This window comes from Panthera leo, chromosome E3 (assembly GCF_018350215.1).
Source record: "Panthera leo isolate Ple1 chromosome E3, P.leo_Ple1_pat1.1, whole genome shotgun sequence".
Taxonomy (NCBI): Eukaryota; Metazoa; Chordata; class Mammalia; order Carnivora; family Felidae; genus Panthera; species Panthera leo.
The window spans coordinates 31,714,361-31,741,322 of NC_056694.1; the positions used below are offsets into that span (position 1 = coordinate 31,714,361).

General features: G+C 51.6%; 1 protein-coding gene across 1 annotated transcript in view; it reads left to right on the top strand.

Annotated features, from left to right (window-relative positions):
• Positions 1-26,450, top strand: part of LITAF (lipopolysaccharide induced TNF factor) — a 33,054-nt gene extending 6,604 nt beyond the window's left edge. Inside the window, 4 exon segments of the mRNA XM_042921161.1 lie at positions 18,980-19,204; positions 21,936-21,973; positions 21,975-22,093; positions 24,831-26,450. Coding sequence (XP_042777095.1) covers positions 18,985-19,204; positions 21,936-21,973; positions 21,975-22,093; positions 24,831-24,939 — 486 coding nt within the window. The 5' untranslated portion in view covers positions 18,980-18,984 and the 3' untranslated portion in view covers positions 24,940-26,450.
• Positions 26,451-26,962: the final 512 nt, after the last annotated feature.

Sequence of the window (26,962 nt, forward strand, 5' to 3'; positions counted from 1 at the left end):
GGACTGAGCTTGCTGGTTGGGAAATCCAGTTTCTGGAAGTCAAGGGCCTTCCCTTACCCCATCAGGTTAGACTGTCCCACCAGCCCTCCCCAGGGGGTACAAACCCTGGCCTTGGCCTGGGGGGCTGGTGCTGATTCAGGGGCAGCCTGGAAGGCGGGTTGGCCCTGCAGTTTCCCCGGGGGCCCTTTTTAAGCGAGGGCATGGTTTGCATGATTGCATGCTTGACTGCATGCTTGACTGCCTCGCTTGCTTGCTTACCTTCCTGTCCCCACCCGCAGCCTTCTAGGGTGGTTCTTTTAAAGTAGGACTAACCTGGATTCCATTGTAAAGAGAGGCATGAGCTGGTATCTGGGACTCCACGACCGTGTTTGGTTTTCTCGTAGCTGGATCAGACTCTGGAGAGCAGGTGACCTGTTCTACCTGCATGAAGTAACACCCTTGCTGTACTTGGCTTACCGCTCAGCCAGCCTTTGTGTGGGATCAAAAAGTGCACCAGACTCTCTAAGAAACATTAATTGTAGATCTACTATGAGAGAGGCCCGTCTTCTCTCTTTCCTGTTACTTTAAGGCATTAATAATAGATGCTTTTGTTCACATTTGAAAAAGTATCCTTGTAATGTTTTTGCGGATTACGTGACTGGGTGATTGATCTGAAACAGGATCAATTTCTTAGGTCTCTAAAATACTAGATACTTTGGTGAGTATACCTCCCTTTACTCCTTCAGTCTCTTTTATGGGCTGGTTGTGAAGAAACAAAGTGCCGCCCTTGCCCTTTAAAGGACTTGGAAGAAATGGCTCCTGGTCCTGAAGGATTTACGCTGTGGGTTAAAAGTGGAAACACATGCAGGTGAAAAAGTCAGTGCTCTCTAATGCCTGGAAGGAGCTTGAGGGGAGTGGAAAGGAGGGAGGTGTGAGCAAGAGGCCAGGATAGCCACTGTGGGTTTAGTAGCAAAGCCAAGGCCTGAGCATATGTGGACACGTGGGGGGACATGTGGAAGCAGCAGAAGGATCTCAGCAAAGTTTCAGAGGAGGCACAGACAAGACGAGGGTTGGGTGGTAAAAGGGGAACCACTGGGAGGGAAGGAGCCAGAAGGCATTTCCTGCCTAAGTTAATTTTCAAGGAGCTAAGCAGCACATACTCTTGCTGTTAATTAACCACAATGCCACTGTGAGAATGGGCTGGTGCCCATCTGGGACTTAAAATTCTGCTGCCAACCATGAATCAACCCAGAGCTCCAGTGATGGTTGGAAGAAAGGAGATTCATGAGAGGGAGTCCTAGAGTCCGGGCACTGCAACTTGTGTTGTATTTGTTTTTGCTTTTATTGCAATGAAAACAGCCCAGTGGATGAGGGGGTCCGTCTCATCAGGCAAAGAGACCCCCTTAACTCTGCATTTCTCTAGTGCGGACGTGTTTATGATGTCCTTGGTGCCCATTTGGCCTGCCATAGTCCGTTCTGAGCTCGACGGGTGTTTGCTTAACCTTCAAATTGTTACTTGAGCTCCAAGTGGTACTTTCCTGGGTCCACACAATGTCTTATTATTCGAATCTTTGTATTCTGGGCCGCCGTGATAACACTTCCTTGGCTAATGTAGTCGTCCCTGCGTGCAGGTTATTTCAGTAGAAGAACTGTGTGTGATTTCACAGGCTTTAAGATACAGACAGAGGGGCGCCTGGCTGGCTCAGCCGGTGGAGCCTGCGACTCTTGATCTCGGAGTTGTGAGTTCGAGGCCCATGTTGGGTGTAGAGATTACTTAAAAATAAAATCTTAAAAAAAAAAAAAGGCACAGACAGAAGAAAGGAAATATAGAGGGTATCTGCTTGGTGGTTCCTTGCTTCCCTGTAGTGGGTGGGAAATTAATTCACCAGGATCCTAAAGGCTCAAGGCACTGTGTCCTTTATGTCTTCTTTCCTTATAGGTGTTAACTTTCGAGAAAGGAACAGCCAAAGAATTTCAGCTGCTTAGTTCAGGGAACTTTAGAATTGTCAGTGTTCCTGGAATAAATTTAAGAGCTTATCATTGACTTTTGCCTTAACCTTGAGTGCAGGGAGGTTATTTGTAGAGGATGCAGTGATATTTCTGAAAGTTATGTAAAAAATAACAATATTGCAGAAAGTGTGGAAGTTAAAGAAGATCGGGGACGATCTCAGCCTGTGAACCAAACAGCTAGCCTCAGTTTACCTTGTTGCATGGCTTGGTCTGTTATCATGGAGCCTGTTTTTTGTTGTATTTTTTTTTTTTTTCTGAAGCTGTAATCAGGGTCCGTTACAATTTTGTATCCCGATGCAGTCGTGTTTGTGTTCTCGTGCCGTTTCATCAAAACTCATCATTCCTGTGGAAACTTGGGGATGTGGTTTCACCAGGAATCCAGAAGGAAGTTCCCCTCTCCCGATTGTGGGGGTGGGGGGCGGGGAGGGAGGAGAAGCCCACCTCCCCAGTGGAAGGATTTTTCCATTTCGCGAATCACTGTAATTTGTACTTATGCCATATTTGAACTGGCCTTCAGATTGTAGTAACTTTATCTTTGATTTGTGGGACGTGTCCCCCTGTAGAAACAGACTGAGTCCAGATGATGGCAGTTGAAAATATTGCTCTGAAATCTTTCCTATGAGCTTGAATTTGTTTGAGGTCACATAGCCTAAGAACTGTCGTACAGGGTTCTCGCTTCGTCTTCTGAAGAAGGCAGGAGATCCCGTTTTCTCCTTTTGTCGAAATTCCTCCCCTGTGGTAATTTAGAGTTTAGGAAGTCCCGTTCGCCTTGGGGCGAACATTTTTTTCCGGAACCGTAGGCAGTTTAAATTCCATTCTAACAAAACCGGCCTTTTGCAGAATCTGTGTATTTTCAAGACTGCTAACTAGTCTCAGTTTAAGAATTTGGAGCACTATTCGATTCACTACATGTACGAGTCTGGTAGTTCCTTAGAGTTTTTATAATCAGGTTTCACTTAATGTTTGCATTCTTGTTAGAGAACATTTTTCTCCAGAGATCGCAAAAGACCCGATCTTTTTGGCCTTGCCAGCTGGCTCTCCACCTGTGTACCAACAGGGGCTGTTTTCTTAGATGTCCGTCCTGACATGAGTGCCCCCCGTTTTTATTTTTTGGCTTAAGGAATTCCCCCTCCCCCCCATCATTTCAGTGTTGCAAATATACCAATCGGAGCTGGTCTCTGGGTTCCTTTTCTGGGGCTGGACGGTGGGGACAGGCTGTAGGATTGAATAATCTTCCTTTTCTCTCCTTGAAAGAACTGATTTTAGAAGGAGGATTAGGTTGGTGATTAAAAAAAAAACAAACTGCTTTATCTTCTCCCTGAAGGCCTTGCCCTTTTCTGTGTTGATCTGATGTATTTTTAGAAGAGTTTATCGCCCACATGTGTTTAAAACCGCTTTGTGAGAGTTTGGAAATCTAATGTTTTAAGGGAGGGGTACAGATGTGTGGCCAGGCGTCCTTGTACATCCAGCTGAGGGGTTTTGGAGAGTCCCCAAACCTCGGGGTCTGGACATTTGCTTACATTCAGGCATCTGTCTCTCTCTCTCTCTCTCTGTCTACCTCCCTCCCTCTGTCTTTTCTCTTTCTTTCCTCCTTTTGCCTTCCTTCCTTCTGTTCTTTCTTTCTTTCTTTCTTTCTTTCTTTCTTTCTTTCTTTCTTTCTTTCTTCTCCCTCTCCCTCTCCCTCTCTCTCCCCCCTCCCCCTCCTTCCCTCCCTCCCTCTCTCTCCCTTCCTTCTTTCCTTCTTTCCTTCTTTCCTTCCTTCCTTCCTTCCTTCCTTCCTTCTTCCCTTCCCTTCCCTTCCCCTCCCTCTCCCTCTCCCTCTCCCTCTCCCTCTCCCTCTCCCTCTCCCTCTCCCTCTCCCTCTCTTCTCTCCCACCCCCTTCCTTTCTTCTTTTTTTTTTCTTTTCCTCTCTTTCTCTTTCTTTCCTTTCTCCTCCCCATTTAGAAATATTAGAAACCCTGGTCACAGAAACCGGCTGCACGTAATGTTTTGCATTTCACCAAGATACACTTTAAAAAATTACTTTCTTTAAAAAAAACACACAGAACCCTTTTTTTAAAAAAACTTGTTTTTTAAAATTTGAATTGAATGCCTTTGGGCAAGGCCTGCCGGCCCCAGTTCACCTCATGGTTCAGTTTTAGGCTTATAGGAGAGTCGCAGTTAGTATAGGGGGTTCCCCAGGGACCCCTCGCCTGGTTTCCCCCATTGTTTACAATGTCCTTTGTCATCCCCACAGTACCTCTGTCAAACCGAGGAAATGACATTGGTGCTTCACCATTAACAAAACTCCAGGCTCTGTTTGGAGTTCACCAGTTTTCCCACTGACATTCTCTTTTCTGTCCCGAGGTCCCATCCCTGGGACCCCATGCCGTTTATTCCCTTTTCTATCATCCTCTGGTCATACGGTGCCTCAGTCTTGTTTCTCTGACTTCTTGAGGCGTACCCGTCAGGGATTTTGTAGAATTTCCCTCAGATTGGGTTTGTCTGGGGTTTTTCTTCTGGTCACACTGGGGTTAGGGGTTTGGGGAATTGGCATGGATGTGTCTCATGACCTCAGGGGGTCCTAATAACGTGAACCTTCATCACTACACTGAGGTGGTGGTTGCCAGGTTTTTCCATTGCAAAATTCCTGTCTTTGTCTGGTGGACTATCCCCTAAAAGCGAGATACAAAATGCAGCCCACACCCAGGAGGGGGATGGAGGGACTAAGCTCCACCCCCTGGAGGAAGGAGCGTCTGCACCCACTATTTGGAATTCTTCTGGAAGGAAGACTTGTCTTTTCTTCTGTATTGAAAAAATGCACACTTCTAAAGAGCTTGCACAATAGACTTGGCTTTCGTATGTGGAGTATACATACTGTTCTATGCATGTAATATCTCCCTTCTATGAGGACGCAGTGTGGGCATCGCCTTCCCAAAACCCTGTGGGGACCCCGGAGAAATGTAGCACACAGACCTTGCCCTGGAGGGGTGCAACGTGGTCCAGTTAGGGAGACGCAATCTAACTTGCAGACCGGAAGCAATTAGGACGCCGAAGGAGGGCATATGTCGCAGAGGGCTGGATTGTCTGGGATGGGCCAGGGGAGCGGGGCTCAAGGACTTAAGAGAGCTCAGTGGGGAACGTTTCCCACCCTGTTCTCACCTTAAGTCTTGCTAAAGGCAAGGCGGATAGTTCCCTTAACTTTCAAAGACGGGACAGTTATAATCCCCCGCTCCCCAGGGTCAACTGGAATATAGCCAGAGTTGAGGAAATAAGCAAATAGGAGACTCCCGAGTAACACAGATATTTATCATCAAGACAGACGCCCAAGCGTGTTTACCTTACTCCTAGGAGGCACCTGAGGAAGGTAGTAACTCTTTCTTCCTCTGCACAGAGTTCTCACCCAGTGGGTGTTGGTTTCCCAGGCTCGAGGCTCTGGCACAGCAGGGGTGGGGGTGGGGGGATGGGAGCTGCCAGCGGCCCCAGGCTGGACCTTCCACAGTGTGGGATAGCGCGGAACCTCCGCCTGCCGACCCAGGTATGTCTTTCTTACTTTTTGCAGACTTTAAGGAAGCAGAGAGAAACGCAGAATTGATGTTAGAAAATGGTTCAGATACTTTTGGGGGAGGGATGCTGAAAGAAGGCATCAGTCAGAAAGAAGCAGCACCGGAAGTTACGAGGCTGGAGTTTTCCTTGCCTGCGGACAGGATTTGGGGAGAGGGACGCCCCCTTGGCCTTGGGCTGTCGGACTTTGTCGTGTGTCTGTACTGATGGGCCGCTGCTGCCCGCATGGCTTCTGCTGGGGCTGGTTTCTCTTCGTGTTCTAAGTTTTGAGGCTTATTTTTAGAGACTAACTCTCGTTGGCAGGAGTTGAATACTTTTAGGGGGTTTTCTAGTTGTTCTTGGGCTGCTGGTTCATTAAGCAGAACCCTTACGTGTGGGGTCCCTCCCTGGAAGGTCCAGCCTGGTGCCCACCTTGCCTGGACCCGGCTTTTTGGTGGGAAGGCCCCCGTGACCGGACCCCCACGCTCCTGGCCACGCGCTGCTCGCCTCCCCACGGAACACAAGTCTATGTCCGCTTCTGCATGTCTAACCATGCTATTCCCCACCCCCTGGCCTGCCCTCGCCTGTGTCCCCGAGACCCGCCACTTGCCTTAGAATCTGGACTCAGTTTCCCCTTTGGGTCCCCTGTCTCCCTTATGTTGCTTAACTTTGCCTCCTCAAAGGGATTCCTTAAGGCTGGTGAGGGAGGGCCCATTCTCCCTGGTCTGATATAAACCATCAGGCTTCAGAACTGGGTCAGAGCACAAAATTCAAAGAGAAGAACTTTATTTTGGTAAATAGGAGATTGTCGTATGGCTTTGGGGATGATACAGTGAAAACAGCAGTCTATACCTTTTCTCACCAAATAGAGGTAATCAAAAGCTTTAATCACTCTGCAAACACTCAGGGAGGGGCTAAGGCCAGGTGCTGGCCAGCAACCTGAGACAGTTGGGGGGGACAAAGGGCTGTGATGACATCATTTCACCCACGGGTGGGAGGACCCAGGAGGCTGGCCTGGGGAGGACAGATCCAGGTTTGCAGAGGCTCTTTCTCCCCACTAAAAAAAAAAAAAAGTTTTCTTTTAAATTAAATTACATAATTATAAATATATTATAATTAATAAACATATTAAATGATGTCTGCTTAATAAGTTATAATTTACTGCATTGACTTTTTTCTTGATTTGGTTTTTGATCATGCAGCATTGCTATGGCTCAGTACACAGAAGATCAGCAAAGGTGTAGGCGAAGGATTGTCCTTCCCACAGTCCACCTCCCTCCCCTGCTCACAGCCACTTTACCAGTTTCTTTCTTTTTTTTTAAATTTTTAAATATTTATTTATTTTTGAAAGAGATTGCGTGCAAGCGGAGGAGGGGCAGAGAGAGAGAGGGAGACACAGGATCGGAAGCAGGCTCCAGGCTCTGAGCCATCAGCACAGAGCCCGACGCGGGGTTGGAACTCTTGAACCTCGAGATCATGACCTGAGCCGAAGTCGGCCGCTCAACCGACTGAACCACCCAGGCGCCCCTTAGAGTTTCTTATATATCCTTTCAGAGACATTTTATGCACGTTCTATAAGGAGATATATATATATATATCCTTCTTCCTTATACCCAAATGATGGTCTGTTTGGACTTTCTTTAATGTAGTGATCTATCCAAGAGATGCATTTCCACACATAAAACTCTTGCTTGTTCTGTTTTGATGGTTGCTGTACTGTTGTTCTGTTGTGCGGTTGGCCCATCACCGATGTGCACCGTCTCCTGCTGATGGAGAGTTAGGTGGTTTCTAGCCACATTGCAGTGAATGCCCCTGTGGGCTCATCATTTGTCTCTTCGCCCACGCGTGAGACATCTCTCCCCTGCATGCCTAGAGGAGGAACTGTTGGGTCGAAGCGTTCGTGCATGTTACAGTTTGATAGGTGCCTCCATTGCACATTTACAGAAAAAGTTGCAAAGTGTTCAGGAGTCGCACGCACCCCGTTCAGTTCCCCCCGTTGTAAGATAGACATCGCACGGCATCAGGGTGTATTTGTCACGAGTAAGAAACTGACATTGGTGTGCCTTACTCTTTGCCAACTCCAGACTATTTGAATTCAGAGGAGGAACTTTCTTCTACTGGATTCTGTTCCGGGATCCAGTCCAGGATCCTGCATTGTATTTAGTTGTTAGGTCTCGTTCTCTGGTCTGTGACAGTTTCTCGGACTTATTTTCTGCGACCTTGAGGCAGTTTTTGAAGGAGTACTGTCCTGGTCCTCTGTAGAAAGTCTGGGTTTTCTGATGTTTTCTCCTGATGAGCCTGGGTCAAGGGTCTGGGGGAGGAAAACCACAGAACTGACGGGCACTTGTCACCCCATCCTGCCAGCAGGTGCGTGATGTCCACAGGACTTCTCACCGATACTAGGCTTGACTGTCTGTCTCTGCCCCATTTTAACTGCATCTCCTGGAGCGAGATGAGCATCTTTTCGTGTGTGAATACCCTCAGGGGAGTTGTCCAGGGTGGGTGGGCCAGGATCAGCTTGAAGGGTATGGGGTTAAGGAGTGGGTGTAGACCCAAGTCCCTGGGGATCTTCTGGGGGACGGCTGGTGGGGAAAGAGCAGCCCCTGAAGGAGACAGAGGTGCAGGCCTCGGCCAAATGAGGAAAGCCCTCCAGCCTGGGAAGAGGAGGACAGGAAGTGGGAAGTGGGCTTAGTGGGGTTGTGGCTGAGGGAGGAGTGAGGCCGGGGCCGGGGGATGGAGAGGAGGCGGGGGCTGTACCTGGGCACTTAGAAGAGAAGGAGGGGGACAGAGGGTCCGAGCACCCAGGCAAAGGGAAGAGAGGTGTTCATTTTGACATGTTGATAAGGAAAGATTTGAGGGGACAGCAGAGTCCCCGGGGAGCTGGCCGGGCATGCAGACGCCAGGGTGGCCACACTCAGAGGGTTAAATGAAGTTGAGCCAGAGAAGGCCTCCTTTGGAACTGAGGGCAGGCGGACCGATGCCTGGGAGTTCAGATGGGAGGTTCAGGGAGTCAGGTCAGCCGGGGGAGGGGGGTGGTCAGAGGTGCAGGGGGCCCCCACTGTGGGAAGGAGGGGAGTCCCCTCGAGAATCCACAGGTGGGGAATCTGCGCCGCCCAGCTGGGAGGTGGGTGTATTCATTTCCTATGGCCGCTGTAACAAATTACCCTAAGCTGGGGCGGGGGGGTGGGGGGGGGTGGGGAGGGGGGTGCTGAAAGAACACAAATCCATTATCTGCCAGCTCTGGAAATCAGAAGTCCAAAATGGATGTCACTGGGTTAAAATCAAGGTGTAGCGTTCCTTCTGGAGGCTCTAGGGGATACTCCATGCTTGCCTCTCCCAGCTTCCAGAGACACCTGCGTTTCTTGGTTTCTTGGCTCGTGGCCCCTTGCTCCTGTTGCAAAGCCAGTGGGGGAGCAGCCCTGTCTCCTCAGGCCCTCCTGCCTCCCTCTTCTGGGGGCCTTGTCTATGCTTGAATCTTCCTGCCTTGTGGCAGTGACACGTCTGTGTCACTGTGGGCAAGTGACCCCTCCCTGGTCCTTACTCCGCTTCCCTGTACGTCATTAGAATGAGCGCTTGTATTGTAACGGTCATGCCCAGTGCTCTGAGCACATCCGCATGCACCCCTCTGAGGGCTGGGTACTGTCAGCCCATTTTCCAGATGAGGACACCGAGGCACAGAGAGGTGAAGCAACTCACCCGAGTTCACCAAGCCTAGAAGGGGCAGAGTTGGGGGTTTGAGCCACGGGAGCTTAGTTCCAGAGTTTTCGGCTCTTACACATCCCACCTGCCTTTAAATTCCATCATCTGGATTTTCTTCTGGGCTTTTACGTTCCCCTCTCCATGCCGCACGCACCTGCTTACGTCATTCCGAGTCAGCAAGCTGGGCCGCAGTCCGTGCCGCTCCTAGTGACCCGCGGGAGATGGCTGGTGCCTCCCCACTCTTGTGAATGACTTGGGCGTTTCTGGAAACCGTGTGATGGTATCTTGGGCGCGAGGCCCACTGCACCGTCTCTGAGCTCGGTGGTCACGGCCTCAGATTCTCCACCAGGCCAGTTCCTGGTTGGAGTCTGCGGTGAAGCCTGTTATGTCCTGTACTCTTGCGCCACGAGACCTCTGAACGTTGGGCATCGTCTCTCTGTCCTCCTCCCCTGCTTCTGGACCTGCCTGTTGGTCATCTCAGCAGAAAGGGATGGGGGTGGGAAGGACAAATGACCCGAGACTCCTTCAGCCCCTCATCTGCCAAGAGTGCCCATCCCTTCGGTCCTCCCTGGTTATAAACGAGCCCCGAGGAGGGAGGTGCCAGCCAAGCTGTGACTTGTCCTGTCCCCACGCGTCAGCACCAGTTGCTGACATTTATGGTCTCTTGGGGTACAGGATGGAGCCTCTGAGTTTTCTTGACACCATGAAAAAAAAGATAGATGGTCATTTCTGAAGAATCAATGAGTCATCATCCGGTTACCCCGTAGTGAGCATGGAGTGACAGGTGTTTCTGAGTGGGGGCTGGTGGCAGTGCGGAGCCTGCTCACGAGTCCTCCAGATGTCGGACGGGTGCTACAGTCACAGGACGAACCCCTCCCTCTCTTCGGTAACCCCAGCCAGAACCAGGAGTGGGCGTTGGCACAAACCAGGGGCACCTTCGCAGAGTAGGTCAGCCCTGACCTTCATCAGTGGCATCAGCTTCCATCAAGGAATAGAAATGAGCCCATCTTGACGTTCAGATATCGTGGCTTCTTTTTTTTCCTCTCTGATTCGATCTTGTTCATGTCTGCCCGCCTCCACACTTCCTTTGCCACCCACGTCTTGACTTGATCTCCTGCCTTAACATCCCCGGGGTGCCCCGTTGAGAAACACCACCTTCCTCAGGAATCCTGGAGGAAATGAAGGGTTTCAGACCCAGTCAAGTGATCCCAATTCTGGGGCGTGGTTGGTGCCACTTTGGCCAAAGCCTCATGTTAACCTTGAGCTGAACCAGGAGACCATGTGTTACCGAGGCTTGTCATTAGATAAGCATCCTCCTGCAAAAAACGTTCTCAGCTTCTGGGTGGAGGTGTTAGGGTAAGACCCTCAATGATGTCTGCTTCCAAATGTTGATGCCGGGATGGTATCTTATTTTCCCTTTTTCCTGGATGGGTCTTATTTTCTCTCCCCATTTGTTGTTGAAGTGTCAGGATGACCAGCTTGTCCTGTGCTCCCCGTGTGAGCACCAGAATCCCGTATCCAGAGGAACCCCTCCATCTCAGGCGCACTGGGGTGGAGGGTCACCCCGCAGAGCACCCGTGACCTTGTGAGCCTAGTTCTAGATGCTAGGGATGCAGATTTGAAGGCATTTCAGTGCTTGCCCTTACAAGGCCCACAGACTGATCAGGAAGAAAGACCAGTAAAGAGAAGTGCTCTGTGACAAATAGAGCAGAGTGCTTCTGTGTCCCCCATTGTTCTGGGTGCTTTTCACAAGTGGATTCATTCAGGGGCACCTGGGTGGCTCGGTCGGTTGAGCGTCCGACTTCGGCTCAGGTGTTGATATCATAGGTCATGAGTTCGAGCCCCACGTCCGGCTCTGTGCTGACCGCTCAGAACCGGGAGCCTGCTTCGGATTCTGTGTCTCCCCGCCTCTCTCTGCCCCTCCCCCACTCATTCTCTCGTCTCTCCCGGTCTCAAAAATAAGTAAACATTAAAAGAAAATTTTTTTTAAAAAGTAGATTCATTTAATCTTCCCAAAAACCTTAAGAAACTACCAGTGTCCCCATTTTACGGATGGGATCAATGAGGCACTAAAGTCATGCCCTGAGGCATGCCATTTGGCCAGAGGCAGTCCGGCTATAGACCCTGCACCCTTGATTTCTGCACTGTGTAGGTTTAATTCTCCCCTCAGAAGGCCAGAGATCGCTTCTTGGGGGAGGTGATGCACAAGCTGGGATGTGACAGATGAGGGGAATTTGCAGCCCATCGGGAAGGAAGGAAACCGAGGGCAGTGGAAAGAGCATGCCCAGGGCATGTCTGGAGATATCTAAGCGAGGCTGCAGACGCATAAAAATGTGCAGGGGCGCCTGGGTGGCTCAGTCGGTTGAGTGTCTGACTTTGGCTCAGGTCATGATCTCCCAGTTCATGAGTTCAAGCCCCGCATGGGGCTCTGTGCTGACAGCGTGGAGCCTGCCTCAGATCCTCTGTACCCCACCCTCTGCCCTTCCCCCCGCCCATTAACAGTCACCCCTGTTTCCTCCCAGCACCCTCCTTCCAGCTCCTGGCCTGCCCTGACTTTCTGGGTCCGGATTTACCTGTTCTGGGCGTTTCATGTCAATGGACTCCTACCCTACGTGGTCTTTGCGCCTGGCTTTCCCCCCCACCCCGCGGCATCGCGTTGCCGAGATTCACCCGGCGATCTCTTGGGGCCAACTTTGCGGTGGGAAGGCCCGTCTGCCGGTTGTCTCCAGACTTCCCGGGGTCAGCCCTTACCCTTGGACTTGAGGATGCCGCGCAGACCGCGGCCGGGCTCAGCTCCGCCAACACCGAACGCGCGGCTCTGTGGGAACAGAGCAAGGAGGACCTGAAGGCCCGAAGTAGGTCCCACCAGGGTGTTCCAGAGAGTTCTGAGCCCGGTCAGGCCGAACGTTTTAGGAGCAGGAGGTCTCTCTGGGTTTGTTCCCGTGTCCCAAGGATTCAGGACCGGTTCATTATCAGCTCAGGATGTGAGGATCGCTGGGCCCGGCCGGCCTGGCTTCTCTCCAGGATGCTGAGGGCCTTTTCCTTCTCTTTCAACAGAGCAGGTATTAAAGAGCCGAGGCTGAGCTGCTCTGAGACTCCTCGGGGAAGGGGCCTTTGCCTTTCCCCGCGCGGGTGTGGAGGCAGCTGGCCGACCCGGCCCGGCACCGTGAGGTCCCGTACATATGAAGCTGCAGAACAACACTGTATCTTGGGGAGGTTCTGACCTCTTCCCATCACAACGGGAAGGAAGAACTTCCTGGAGATCTGCCTTTGGCTGATATTAAGGTCCTGAATCACCCCCCAGCCCCGCCACTCCGTCCTTATTAAAGAAGCAGATCGCTTTGCATCGCAAAGTCGCCAGTGACAAAATGAGTTGGAATCCATAATAGGCAGGCCTTTTGTCGCCTCGTCCTGAGTGTGTGGTGCGAGCGTCTGCATAAAATGCATCTTTTTACACGTGTGAGGGAGGCAGAGCGTTCAAAGAATGTCGCCCCCCTGTTTTTCTTTTCACGTGTCATTTGGGGGTCAGGTGTGCAAAACACGGCTGCTGATTGTGTCTGTGTCTCCCTGGGAGGTGTTGGGTGAGGTCAGAAGCATTCCAGGGTCTAGGGGCGTCTGGGGGGGCTCAGTCGGTTGAGCGTCCGACTTCAGATCAGGTCATGATCTGGTGTGTGAGTTCAAGCCCCACATCAGGCTCTGTGCCTGCAGCTCAGAGCCTGGAGCCTGCTTCGGATTCTGTGTCTCCCTCTCTCTCTACCCGTCTTCCGCGATTGCTGTGTCTCTCTCTTTCTCTGTCAAAAATAAACATTAATAATAATAATAATAAGTCTTCCGCAGTCTGATGGGTGCAGGTTCAAACCGTAGCCCGATGCACTCTGTCTGTGTGACTTTGGACAAGCAGCTTCGCCTCTGTGGGCCCCAGTTTATTTCGTGTGTGAATTGGGATGACGACAACGGTAATTCCTGAGTCAGCGGGACCACGTGGGGTGACGAGTAAGGGTGTCAATTACGGAGGCGGCGGCAGTACGAGAGCCCCTTATAGTTCCCGTTATAGTTCATCGAAATGCAGTGCTGGGTGAATGCGAATTCACATCTTAGTGTGAGCCTGGGGTGGGGAGTGGGGAGTAGGTGACAGATAGCAGGTTTTGCTCAGACCAGGACCTCTGGATTCAGAGATTCCCAAATAGGGTTCAAACAGCCTGGTTATCTGGTACCCTTTGCATCGTTCACTTTCTTGCTGGGGGAGAATCCTGCAGGTTCAAGACTCCAGTGCCGGAGGGAGTGGGCGCCAGCCAGTCCAATCCTGGTTGGCCCCTTTAGGCAGAGGGGAGGGCTCCCTGGGCTGATCACTTTCCCTCTGCCCACCTCCCTTGGTTGTGACTCACTAGATGAAACCATGAGAGGCTGGGCATAATACGGACCTAGGGGACCCCAGGGCTCAGTCAGTAAAAGGTTAAAATTCGTTCAGACAGCTGCGTTCATGACAGCAAGGAGAGGGGAAACAGATTTTGGGACTACTGAATGAATAAATGTCAGTGGTTTGGAAAACTCATGGGCCCCCAAATACCTCATTGCCTACCTCTCTCTCCCTTTCTCAGTGGGGACTTAGGGGAGTGAAAATTGGTTTGGGGGGTGGGGGAGAGGTTAAAAAAAAAAAGTCTTAGATAGTACGGTGCTGTGTGGCCCTCCAAAACTCAACCCTATCCAACGAAATCTTATTTCTTAGTATTTAATTTCTCTTGTTAGGTAGAAATTAAATTATATTTAAATTCATTAATTAAATTTAAATGTAATTTAATTTTTTCCTTGGGGGTGAGGAGGGGGTGAGGCAGCTATAATGAAAACAAGATTGAGAAATCATGTTCTAAACCAGGGTTTGATGAATGAGCTACTCCCAGACTCATTCCTGTAAGCACAGGAATAAGTATCCATTATATACCCCTCCCTGCCCATTTAAGAGAGAATCTCTCATTGAGGAAATCCGTTGAGACTGCGAACGAGGGGAATTTTCAGCTAGGGACCCCAAAATTCCAAGTGGCACATTTACAGGTGATAAAGTGGGGGCTGGGATGGTGCAGCCAGTCACGGGCCAATTTCTAGGTTCAAGTCCAGGCCTTTTTGTGTTAGAAATGCCTCTGTGTGCATCAGACACGCGTCCTTTTCCTTTTCTGTGACCCGTGGCCACACTGGGCTGCGTAACATTGGGCCCCAGTGCAGTATGGAAACGCAGGGCCCTGCTTCCCAGAGTCTTCAGAATTTCAAGTTGGGGACAGCAGAGGATCGGGCTGAGCGCGGGTCCCCCGGGTGTCGGGCCCCCCGGGGCTGCCACACTCCGGTGACATTTTCCGTGTCTGAACAATGGGTTTGGAATGCCTTTGTGGATTTAAAGTCGCTGATGATGGAGCCCTTCTGAGGTGGGGAAAACAGAGCTCCCCAGCCCCGAGCGTTTCTTGGATGCGTGGAAGGTGGTGGAAGGTGGATGGAGAATTGCCTTCAACGTGTCCTTTTCAATGGGCGGTCAAGAAAAGCCACTCTCAGGGGCCTAATCACAAAGTTAAACAAGTGGGGAGGCAGGGAGGACACCCCCTCGTCTTTTCCTTTATTCCCGCCCCCGCCCAGGCTCCCGGTAACGATGGCAACCTGGGATCCGTGGCCGCCTCCCTGGCCTCCCTGGCCGCCAAAGGGATTCTCAAGGCTGTGCTTTTATGTGGCAGCACTGTGGCTTTGCTCTTCTGTGAAACTCGAGGTGCCTTCCTGTGGGTCCCAGAGGGAGGAGTGCTGGAGTCAGATATGACTGTGGTAGCACCTCAGCACGTAGGGGGCCTTACCTGGAGGGACGCGAGGGACGAAGGGTTCTCTGGTGACCGTGCAGTGCGTATGTGTGTGTGTGGTCTGTCTGTGTATCTGTCTTGTAGGTCTCTGTGTGTGTGTGTGTGTGTGTGTGTGTGTACGTGTGTGTTGGAGTGAGAGAAGGCTGGCTGCCTTTTCAGAGTTTCACGTTGGGGGGTGAGGACCAGGAGGCGGAGGCTGGTTGAGCAGAGCTTTCTGGAGGGGCAGCTAGGTGGGCGGCTAGGCGGGCCTGCTGCCCCCCACCCCTACCTCCACCCCTGGGGGGGGGGGAAACCAAATTACAAAGAAACGGGGGAATGTGGGGAGAAAAAGAAAAAGAAATAGGACTGAAGTGGCATTTCCTGGCCTGGGGCCTGGGGAGGGGAGGCCCTGGAATTTATTTAGAAAGCCTTCAAACCAGCTGGCTATGTTTTTGGATGTTTTTTTTTTTTCCCCCACTATTCTAGCCTGTTCTTGTACGTTTTCACGATTATAAGTGTTTATCCTGTGGCTGTTTGACACAAAGTCAGTGTTCCCAAGAGACACTGTCCCGAAGTTCAGAAACTAGGATGTGGCCACCAGACCCACGATGCCTGGACAATTAAGCCGCCCAGCCTTGATTTCCAGAAGCGTTTTCTAGAAGCGCAGGCCCTTCTTCCTTCCTTTAGGGGAAAGTAGCCCCCCCCAACACCCCCACGTTCACCCTTGACCACACAGTTTCTGGCTGCCTTTTGTCACTTTGGGAGGAAGGGGCAGTGGTTTTGAAGCGGAGGGATTTGGCCTTCCGAGTTGAGTCATTGTTTCCCGGCCGTTTGACCCAAACCTTTTCTGCACAATTTAGGGCCCCCCAAGGCCCCCCCAGACCATAGTTTTCCCTCCCAGAGCAGCTCCCTTGCAGCCGGAGTGCTCGGTGCTATTTTAGGCTCTCTGTACAACCTGTGTTTTCGGCTCTTGTGGTTTTCTTCTATGACTCAGTTTTTAGAATAAACTGTGGAGGCAGCTCGGGGTCTGCCTTTGTTGAGACGCGAAGGGACAGCGAGTCCTTGACCTTCAGCGAGGTCGGGAATTTCTCCAGAGCGCGCCCCCAGCCTGAGTCCCCTGGAGCCCATGCCCGGCCGGGAGCAGCTGCCGTCTGATCCCGGGGCTGATGTTTGTGTTCTGTCTCCCTTCTTCCTTCTGCTTTTCTGTTTCCCTGTGTCAGAGGAAACTGACAACATACCGTGACCACTTTTCACAAGGTTCCCATTTTTAAACCCTGGACCTGTTTTCACAGATGCCCCTGCCTTCCTGACTAGCTGTCCCCCCCTGCCCCCCCACCAATAGACGTGAATGTAGCCGCCACCCACCGTCCCCTCCACCCACATGTAGGGGCCTTCCACGGTTTGTTTTTTGCTTCTGTTACTCACCAGCTTCAGCTACACTTCCTAGGGTTGGACCACTCCTCTATAACCTTCCATGGCTCCCCGTGTTCCATAGTCCTGCCGTCCTGGAGAAGCAGAAAGTGAGCCACATAGATAGTTGAAAATTTTTCGGCTGCTACATCTAAAAAAGTGCAAAGACACAGGTGAAATGACTTGCAAGGACACATTTTACTTAACTCCACCTAGCTAAAATATTGTGATTTCAACATAACTGTCCGTTTGAAAAATTAGGAATGAAATATTTCACGTCAGTGTTTTAAAATTTTTTGAAATCCGGGGTGTGTTTTATGTTGACATCATATCCTAAGTTGGATGCTAATATTTTGTCAGAAATGTTTGATCTAGATTCGGAGCTCCTTAAATTTGCTGTAGATAAAGTCGATTCACATAGCCGAGGGGTCCTTTGGAAAGGTGGAAAAGCTTCCATAAGTTTTCCAATAATTGCATTGCGTATTAGATGTTTTTTTTTTTTAAAGTTTATTTACTTATTTTGAGAGAGACAGCATGTGTGAGAGGGGCAGAGAGAGAGAGAGAGAGAGAAGGAGAGAGAGAACCCCAAGCAGTTTCCACACTGTCACTGCAAGGAGCTCGAACCCATGAAACCATGAGATCATGACCTGAGCAGAAATCAAGAGCTGGACGCCTAACCGACTGAGCCACCCAGGTGCTCCTGCCTATTAGATTCTAAATTTAAATCGCTTAAACTTGAAATGCAATTTAAAAATTCAGCTCCCGGGTCACACCAGCCACATTCTGAGAGTCCAGCAGCTGGGGGGGGCGGGGGGGGGGTGCGTGGGGAGCTGCTGGATGGCCATATTGGACAACCCAGATGGAGAACATTTCCATTCTTCCAGAAGGTTCCATCGGGCAGACATCTCCAGTTAAGCCCCACCACCTCCATGGGACTTTCAAATTTTCAACAATCCGGCCCCAACCTGTCTAGCTTTATTCACTGACTTTGTTTTACACGGATTCACTTTCCCTTGCCTCTGTCTCTGCTTTGGAACCCCCTCCCCTCTCTTCCCCCAGAGAAATGTCCTCTTTTGGCCGCAGCTCAAAGGCTGAGCTTCCTCGAAGGAGTCTCCCCTTCTCCCCGCGGCAGAGTTAATTGCTGCTTCTGCTTCCCACGGGTTCTAGAAGACAAGGCAGAGTGCAGGGGATCTCGTGCACATCGCCCTCCAGCCCATTTCCCCATTTCTCCTGAGACAGGTTTCAATGGATCTTCTAAGGCTGCCTTAGCCCTGCCCCTTTAGAAAAACAGAGCCACACAAAGGGCGGCACTGTGTCCTTCTCCAGCTGCCCTGGGGCCGCTGAGCACGGGGCTTCAGACAGGAATGCACTCTGGGTACAGGCCACGTAATTCTAGGCGGGCATCAGCTCTGCGAGGTGGCGGCGGGGGTGGGGGCACCCTTTCTTTGCCCTCACAAAAGGAAATACGTGCCTGGCTTCTCTGATTACTCCTTTCTCAAAATGGGAGCCGTGTGTGTGTGTGTGTGTGTGTGTGTGTGTGTGTGTGTGTGTGTTTACTTTTTAAAAACCGTAACAGGGCCCCTGCGTGGCTCAGTCGGTTAAGCGTTCCACTCTTGATTTCAGCTCAGGTCATGATCTCACTCACCGTTTTGTGAGTTCAAGCCCCGTGTGGGGCTCTGCATGCTGCCCGCACACCGAACCTGCTTGGGATTCTTTCCCTCCCTTTCACTCTCTCTCTCTCTGTCCCTCCCCTGCTCTCTCTCGCTCCCTCCGTCTCTCTCAAAATAAATAAACTGAGAAAGAGAAACCTGTAACTTACCAACAGACAAGTGCACACACCTTAATTGTATCGCTTATATTTTCACATAGTGTTCATACCACGTGATCACCCCCCAGCATGAAGAACAAGACCAGCCCCTTAGAAGACTCCCCGCCACCCGGCCCACCCCTTCCAGCCTCCACCCCCCCCTCACCCCTGCAGGATTCACGGCTTTCCTGACTTCTGGCCCCTGTGACTCCTCTCGCCTGCTTCTGAACTGTATTAAAATGGTATCACACGGTGTGCATTTCTGGCTTCCTTTGCTCAGACACTCCATTGGTGATAGGTTGTGGTTGAGTTTGAACGCCTGGGTCTTTTCTGGCTCCTGAAACCCCATCCGTAAAAACCACAGTGGGTAAAAAAAGAAGTCGCCAGATGTGAAAGGCGGGCCACCGTTGGGCAGGAGTTTGAAGGGTGAAGAAAAAAGCTTCGGCTCCATTTGGGGGTGATGTGTGCTTGGAGTTTTCTAGGTGCTAATGATTTGGCGTGGTGATTTTTTCCCTTTTAGCCTTATTTGGGGAATCCCTCGTTCAGGTGATAGTTCTTGGGTCGTGGAGGGACGTTAATTAACTCCCTTTCTGGCTTTTGGACGCGGCTGGACACAAGCCATTTCCTCATTTTCTGTCTGGTAGGGATTGGAAGATTCGGGTGGAAGGGGGTGGAGGAGAGAGAGAGGGAGAAGTGTCGCTCACATCTGATTCTGATCTGGTGTCTTCTGTTTTGCTTTAGGTAACATGTCTGTTCCGGGATCCTATCAGGCGGCCGCAGGGCCTTCCTCAGTCCCGTCCGCACCCCCGTCCTACGAAGAGACAGTGGCGGTTAACAGTTACTTCCCCGTGCCTCCTGCACCTGTGCCAGGGCCGACCACGGGGCTGGTGACGGGCCCAGACGGGAAGGGCATGCATCCCCCCGCGTACTACACCCAGCCAGTGCCCGTCCCCAACGCCAACGCAAGTACGTGCCGCCTCCCGCGCCCCCTCCCCTCTCCTTGGCCCTCCGCCCTGGCTTTGGGGACTCCGCAGGAAATCAGGGGAGCCACCGGAGTCCCTCGGCCTGAGTCTAAATGAAATGCTGGTCAGTCGGCCTCTACCCCCTGTCCTGGAATTTTCCATCTAGTCCTCCGGGTTCCACATCTGTGGGGCTCCTGTCGTCTCCCTGATAAAGTACTGTTTATGAACTTTCCCACGTCCGCCACAAACCAGTCCTTTGGCGCTGACCACAGAGGCACACGGCAATCCCAGGGAAAGTGGGGGGTGGAGGGGGTGGGGGGTTTGCTTGTAAGGGTCCCCTCCCTGCCCGCTGAGGCTCAAACCTCTGCCCCGAGGCCGGGGCTGGAGTAGGAGAGGGAGCAGAAAGCCAGGAGTTAGGAACCGGTGAGCCGACCCTGTCCCAGCCCGCCAGCCCGCCCGCCTGGCTTCCCGGCCTTCCAGCAATTTCTTCATGGCCTTGCCCTCTGGGCCTTCCTGCTGCCCAGGAGTGCCCAGGCACACAGCTGATTCAGTATCACAAGCCACTCGGGAGGAGATCAGCAGTTCAGAGAAAGGGTTGTGAGTCAGACTGCCTGGCCTCACCCGATGGCCTCGGGCCTCAGTTTCCCCACCTGTAAAACTGGGCCTCATCAAGTGCCTACATCAGTGGTTGTTAAGATAAAAATAAAATTCTATGAGTAATCATTTGATAAAAGGGAGCCAGTGTTGACGTGCTCGAGCAACTTTGACCCCTTCAGCTGGAAGAGAGCGAGGTGACTTTAGACAGCTTCACATCACGCTCTGATCAATAATTCATTCTTGCACCAAGTTAAAAAAAAAAAAAAAAGATTTTTAACACCGCTCACATGTGAGCGTTGGCAGATGCTTTCATACTCCTTTTCTGGAAGGAGAGGCTTTCTGGGACTTTCGAGGAGTATTAGGTTCTGTGAGCTTGGACGACAGTTAATTTCCCCTCCTGCCTGGATCACAGAAATGGCGTTCCAGCTGGAACAGAAGGTAGTCACTTTGAGAGGAATACGAGCTTGCACAGCTTTGCCAAAAACCAAAACCATTTTGAGTGCTCAGGCCTTCACGATTTATGTCACTCGAGGCTCACCTCTGGTGACTGTGAACGCCTGTACGTGTTCTTTACATAGTTTTCTCGCTTTAGCACGAGTTTACGTACTTGGACCACGGGCACCTCGATTCCCTGGACTTGCCCCAGAGTCTGGGCCGGCGTTCCCAGCCCAGCGATGAGGCGGTAAACTCCTGCCTTATCGCTGGCCGTTGGACTTCGTCAGGAGCCCCGTGTGAAAAGACGAAACTATTTATCGAGTGTTCACCGCGCCCACGACACGGCCTGAGGTTCCTTACCCCCTTCCCCCCCTGCCCCCCCTTATCTCATGTAACCCTGGCAACAGCCGTTACTTCATGTTTTCAGATAAAAGCGTTGCTGAGATATGATTCCCGTACCGTAAAGCTCACTCTTTTTAAAGTGTACAGAACTCAGGGGTTTCAGTAAAGTCGCAGACCTGTGCGACCCTCAGCGCTAATTCCAGAACGTTTCCAGAAAGAAAGCCCGTACCCGTGAGCCGTCCCTCCCCGTCCCCCAGCCCCTGGCAACCACTAATCCGTGGATGAAGAAAATTGAGGCGAAACCCCATCGTATCACTGTTTCTGGAATTAACCATCCGCAGACCACCTTCGTAGAGCTACTTAGGGAGCTTAAAGAGCCTTTTGGGGACCCTGCCCCAGTCTTGCTGAATCAGCCTGTGTTGGGCAAGGTGGGAAGTGCGGGGGGGTGGGCAGCAAGCTTGCTACATGTTTCCAAGTTTGAAAGCTCGGTCGGGGCTGAGCCACAAACGGCCGCAGGAACTTCTCCCCACCCGCCCTGTGTGGGGGTGAGGGGGGTTGAGAGCCCGTCGCAGGATGATGCTGGAAAGACGCCACGTGTTGTAAAACACACGTAACGTACAATTCGTCATCGTAAAGCGCTTCTCAGCGTGAGGTTGAGCGGCGTTAAGCACGTTCACATTCTCACGCGGCATCACCGCCGTCCCTTTCTAGAACTTTGAAACCTCACAAAACTTGAAACCCTAAACTTGCCGAACAGCAGCTTCGCGTGCCCTTCCCCCACCCCTGTCCCAGCCCCCGGCGTCCGTGGCTTTCCACTGTGAAGTGGATGGTTCTAGGTGCCTCGTCCACGAGAAATCACGCGGTATTTGTCCCGTGGCTGGTTGATTTCACTCCGTGTGATGGCCTTAAAGTTCATCCGTGTTCTAGTGCGGGTCGGAATGTCCTTTTTTTTCCTGTTTTTTTTTTTTTTTTTTTTTTTTAATTTTTCATTTATTTTTGAGAGAGAGAGACAGGGTGAGTTGGGGAGGGGCAGAGAGAGAGAGAGAATCCCAAGCAGCAGCACAGAGCCTGACACGGGGCTCGCACTCACAAAACCGTGAGATCATGACCTGAACCCTCAACCAAGAGTCGGCCGCCTGACCGACTGCGCCACCCAGGCGCCCCAAGATGTCGCTCAAAGGCCGAGTGAGGCTCTACTGTCTGGAGAGGTCCCTTCGTGCTTATCCACTTGCTCACTGGGGATGCTCGGGTGGCTCCGGTGAGCGGTGCTGCTGTGAACGTGGTGTCCAAGCCCCTGCCCCCACCCCCGGTTGTCCCGGTGGCCCCCCGCGTTCACCGGTCGCCCGTTCCTGTTCCCCCAGTTGCTGTGCAGACCGTCTACGTGCAGCAGCCAGTGTCGTTTTTTCGACCGTCCAGTCCAGATGTGCTGTCCTTCGTGCAACAAGATGATCGTGACCCAGCTGTCCTATAACGCCGGTGCCCTCACCTGGCTCTCGTGCGGGAGCTTGTGCCTGCTGGGGTAAGTCCGGCGGGCTCGGCCCCCAGGCTCTCCCCCGGGGGTCCACCGCGGGAGGGTCAGCGGCACCCTTGCCCTCCGCACCCCCTCCCCCGACAGAAGTCGTCCCCAGTGGGGGACCACCGCTCTCCAGCACATCACAGCTGGAAGCTGCTGTCCCATCCGCCACGTCTGGCTCGCCTGCTCACACCCCTCCCGGGCAGACACAGCAGCCCCCTGCGTCTGGGCGGGGTGATACCCTTAGACATTTCTTTTTCTTTTCTTTTTTTTGTTTTAACGTTTATTTATTTTGAGAGAGACCGAGACAGAGCGGGAGGGGTAGGGGAGGGGCAGAGAGAGGGAGACAAACAGAATCCAAAGCAGGCTCCAGGCTCTAGGCTCTGAGCTGTGAGCACAGAGCCCGACGCGGGGCTTGAACTCGCAAACCGCGAGATCACGACCTGGGCCCAAGTCGGACGCTTAACCGACTGACTGCGCCGCCCAGGCGCCCCCAGAAAGGGAACTTCTGATGAGTGTCAGACTCTGCTGATCTTAGCTTTCAGATTGGGGCAGCTCTTCTGTCCCTCCCTCCTTTTCTGATTACATGCAGGATTGTAGGGTTGTGGGGTCAAGTCCTGCCGCAGTACTGTGTGCCTCTGGGCGAGTGACTTCACCTCTCTGCTCCGTTTCCCTCTTCTGAAAACTGGAGGTGATAACGCTCCCCGCCCCTGCCCCCAGGGGTTGTTGGGGATAGAATAAGTGAATGTATGCATCCCGCAGCTTGGAGCTGTGTCTGTGTGCGTAAGACCCTGGCGAGGGTGGTAAGGGTTAGCTCGAAGGCACTGACTGACCTTATTTGAACTTGGGTAACCTTAGACCATAGGGGGAATTTTTTTTCATAAGATTATTTCCTTACCAGGCGGTATCCTGTTTCTGCTTTGTGTAAGCCAATGTCTTCCTGTAAATTGTTGATTTTTTTTTATTGAATGATAATTGACAGACATTATTAGATCAGTTTCAGGCATACAAGATAGTGATTCAGTGTTTTCATACATTATGAAATGATCACCACGGTAGGTCTAGTTCCCGACCATCTGTCACCGACCAAAGTGATTACAATAATGTTGATTACGCTGCCTGCCCTGTGCATTGTGATTTTTAACTACATTTGGGCAAACATGGCCTGTGGGGGTGTTTTCTGTTACCAACCAGCTCTCCAACCCCAGCTGTGATTCAGTTCAGTTCTGACACTTAAGTACCTGCAGTTAGCACAGACCCCACAGCTTAAGCACCCAGTCCCATACACTGCGCCCCAGTAGAGATGCGAGTCACAAATCTCGGGCCATCCATCCTTCTGACCCCGACCAGCTATAAATGGGGTGTCCCACTATCCCTTTAGATTTGATAATTTGCTAGAACGCACAGAACTGTTTGCTGTTGGCTCACAGAACTCAGGAAGGCACTGTACTTAACATTTACCAGTTTGTCATGAAGGGTACAAATGAACAGCAGGTACGTGAAGAGATACCTGGAGTGAGGTCCAGAAGGGTCCCGGGCGCACAAGCCGCTGTCCCCGTGGAGTTGGGGTGCACCACTCTCCTGGCCCATGGATGTGTTCAATCCGGAAGCTCTCCAAATAGATTGTTCAAGGGTTTTTACAGCCCCAGCCCGTACCTATCCCCTCCTGAGTTCTAACCTAGGAAGCCCAGCAGCCCCATCCTGAGGCAGGAACCCTGCCCTGGTCGCCTTGTTAGCATAAAAGCAGGTGTGACTGAAAGGGGATTGTTTTGCATGACCGAAGGCACTCCGGTCACTCCGGAAATTCCTAGAGTTTTGGAGCTCCTTGCCAGGAACTGGGGACAAAGACCAACTGTAGTTCTTATTATCCCACAGGCTATCTGAAGGTCCAGCCTGTGTGCACTGATAACAGATGACGTAGGTTAAGAGCTGTTCTTTGGGGGATTCTGATTGGTTGCAGCCTCTCCATATGGAAGAGTGATCAGTCTAGACAGGGGTCAGCAAACTGTAGCCTTGGGGCCGAATCCAGCCCGTTTTAAGTTCTAGTGGGACAAACACCCCCCCCCCCCCATTTGTTTACAGATTGTATCTATGGCTGTTTTCAGGCCACGATGGCAGGACGGCCCAAAGTATGTGCTTTCGGGCCCTTTACAAAACAAGTTTGCTGGTCCCAGTCTGAGACTTTGAAAGATGCCCAGATGAGCCAGGATTTGAAGATACACCCAGGACAGTCTGTCTGAGATAGCAGCCTTGGCGTTGGTTGGTGTATTAGTGCCCTGGGGCCGCCATTGCCAACAACCACAAACCGGTTGGCTTAAAACAATAAAAACGTGTCCTCTCACAATTTTGGCGGCCGGAGGTTCAACATCAAGTGTCGTGCTCCCTCTGAGGACTCTCAGGGCAGAATCCTTCCTTGTCCGGTGGCCCAGGTGGCCCTCGGCTCCTGGCCGCACGACGTCGGTCTCTGCCTGCGTCTTCACCCTGTCCCTCCCTGCGTCTCTGTGTCCCTCTCCTCTGTCTTCTTGCAAGGATGTCGGTCATTGAGTTTAGGGAGCCCACCTCGATAATCCGGGATGATCCCATCTTGAGATCATCAATGACACCTGCGAAGGCCCTTGTTCCGAGGAAGGTGACAGCCGTAGGTTCTGGGGGGGTTAGGACGTCGACGGATCCACCCCCCGTCCCGAACCGAAACCCTGACGGAGGATGGCATGCTCCGCGTGTGGCTCTTTGTTTCTTCCAGGTGCGTGGCAGGCTGCTGCTTCATTCCCTTCTGCGTGGACGCCCTACAGGACGTGGACCACTACTGCCCCAACTGCAAAGCTCTCCTGGGGACCTACAAGCGCTTGTAGGACTCGGCCAGACCTGGAGGGAGCCGCGCGCCGCAGGAAGTGCTCTCCGACTCGTACCCAGTCCCGCCCCTGGTGGGGGTTCCACCTTGCCGGCCTCGTCTCCCCAGGGGCTTCACCTTCGTGTCTTCTTTTGGGGGCAAAAAAATACATCGCCAACGCACCCCACCTCCAGAACCCCAGACGTTGCTGCTTGGCGTCGTGCACAGGACACGCAAAGACGTTCACCTTGAGTGCTGGTTCAAGGGCCTCCCGCCTACCGTGACCCCAAGTCACCCCGTCCAACTGTGACCGTTGCCCCGTCCAAGTATCTTCTGGTGATTGGCCGGTGGCCGGCTGCCTCGGGGCCCTTTTCTTGCCTCGGGGGCCTTTCCGGGGGACAGTCTCAAACCGAGAAGCCACACGTTGCCTTATTTTTTGAGACTGTTCTGGCCCAGATACCGAATACGGCTGACCCAGCCTTTTGAGTGCTTGCCTTCAGGCTCATCTGTGTCCCCCCCGCCGCCCCCCTTGTGGCGACAAAAAATCTTGCCTTATAAACTAAGGGCTTGGCTCTCAGTCTGTAACGGCGGGCTTTTCATTAGCACACCGATTCACTTTAATTTCTTCATTCCTTAAGTGCAAGGAGGACCTACTCACACCCGCCAGACACACATCGGTGAGGTCAGAAATGCATGCTGAAAACGTAGGGCCGGATCCACCCATGGATCTGGTTTCCCTCAGCTGCTTTCCATGAAGGGCTTTTTTTTTATTTTTGGAGAGGAATTGTTTGTATTAACCGCTCTTATGACCTCCTTTTGGTCTTAAACACCTTGGGACCTCATTTTGAAAGGAGGGATTTATAGAACCATTTTTCTTAACCGTATGACTGTCACCACGTTCCCATTTGCCAGTGCACTTTCTCTCTCTCTTTTTTTGTTTTTGGTCCTTAACGGAAAAAGTAATGGATAATTTCATCCACTGCTTCTCCTTGGGTTTAGCGTGGTTCTTAAAAACCTCTATAATGGCGCTCTTAAAGAGGGACCCCATTTGGGTTCCCAGTGGTTAGAAAGGCCAAGGAAGAGCAGTTTCAGCACATCCCGGTACCACGGTGCTGGAGAGCTTGGGGACCTGACTATTGCAAGGGAATCTAAATTCTGATTTTATTTTTCAGAGATACAGTTTGTTGTAGGACGTCGGAAGACATGATTTCTGGGACTCAATCGGCAAACCAGAGTTCTCGGTTGGCTGTTGTGTCATCTTCGAAATCAAGATAAAGCTGGGGTCCGGCTTTCAAGAGTCCCCGTTTTGATATTGAATATGCACAGGGCGTGCATGTGAATGATATGTAGAAATCAAGCCTAGGGCTTGAACGAAAATCTGTATATTGGCTGAAAATCCTAGCTGTAACCATTGATTCAGCTTATACATTGGATGTTCTGAAAGTAATTATTTTTGCAATGATTTATGGATACTACATAGTACTTTGGTGTTATCTGCTTTTACAAAATAAAGTCTTTGGTTTACTCGGTGAACTATTTGTCCATTCTTAACGGTGTAAAGAAAGGTCTCGTGTTGCGTTTCCAGCCGTTGCCACAAAGAACCTTTATTTGGTCCCTAACGGTAGAAAAATCCTTCATGATAAACAAACGTCAGGCTTGCTGAATATCCCTCCACTTCAGGACGACCAGGGCGAAGCTGGGCACATTGGTAGTGAGTCAGAATTGAATGTTAGGCTGTTGGAACTCACTAGGCATCATCTCTGGCAGGAAACCATAGCTTTCAGGTTTTAATGAAATGCACAGAAGAGAGCTGTCCTCATTCATTCTCCAAACAACACATGCTTTGTTCATTGATCAGGGTGGTTGTGAGTTGTGAGAAAAGAGGGGCATTGTAACTCGCCAGGAATATGAATGTCCTCCCCCCTTGTCCTACCTGGTCACAGAGCCTTGTTTCGGAAGGCACGGGAAAATGACGGCATCTCGGCGTGGCTTACGTTGTCGTTTAAACCCTAACTTAAACGGTCCTGAAAAATCGCCACCGACCT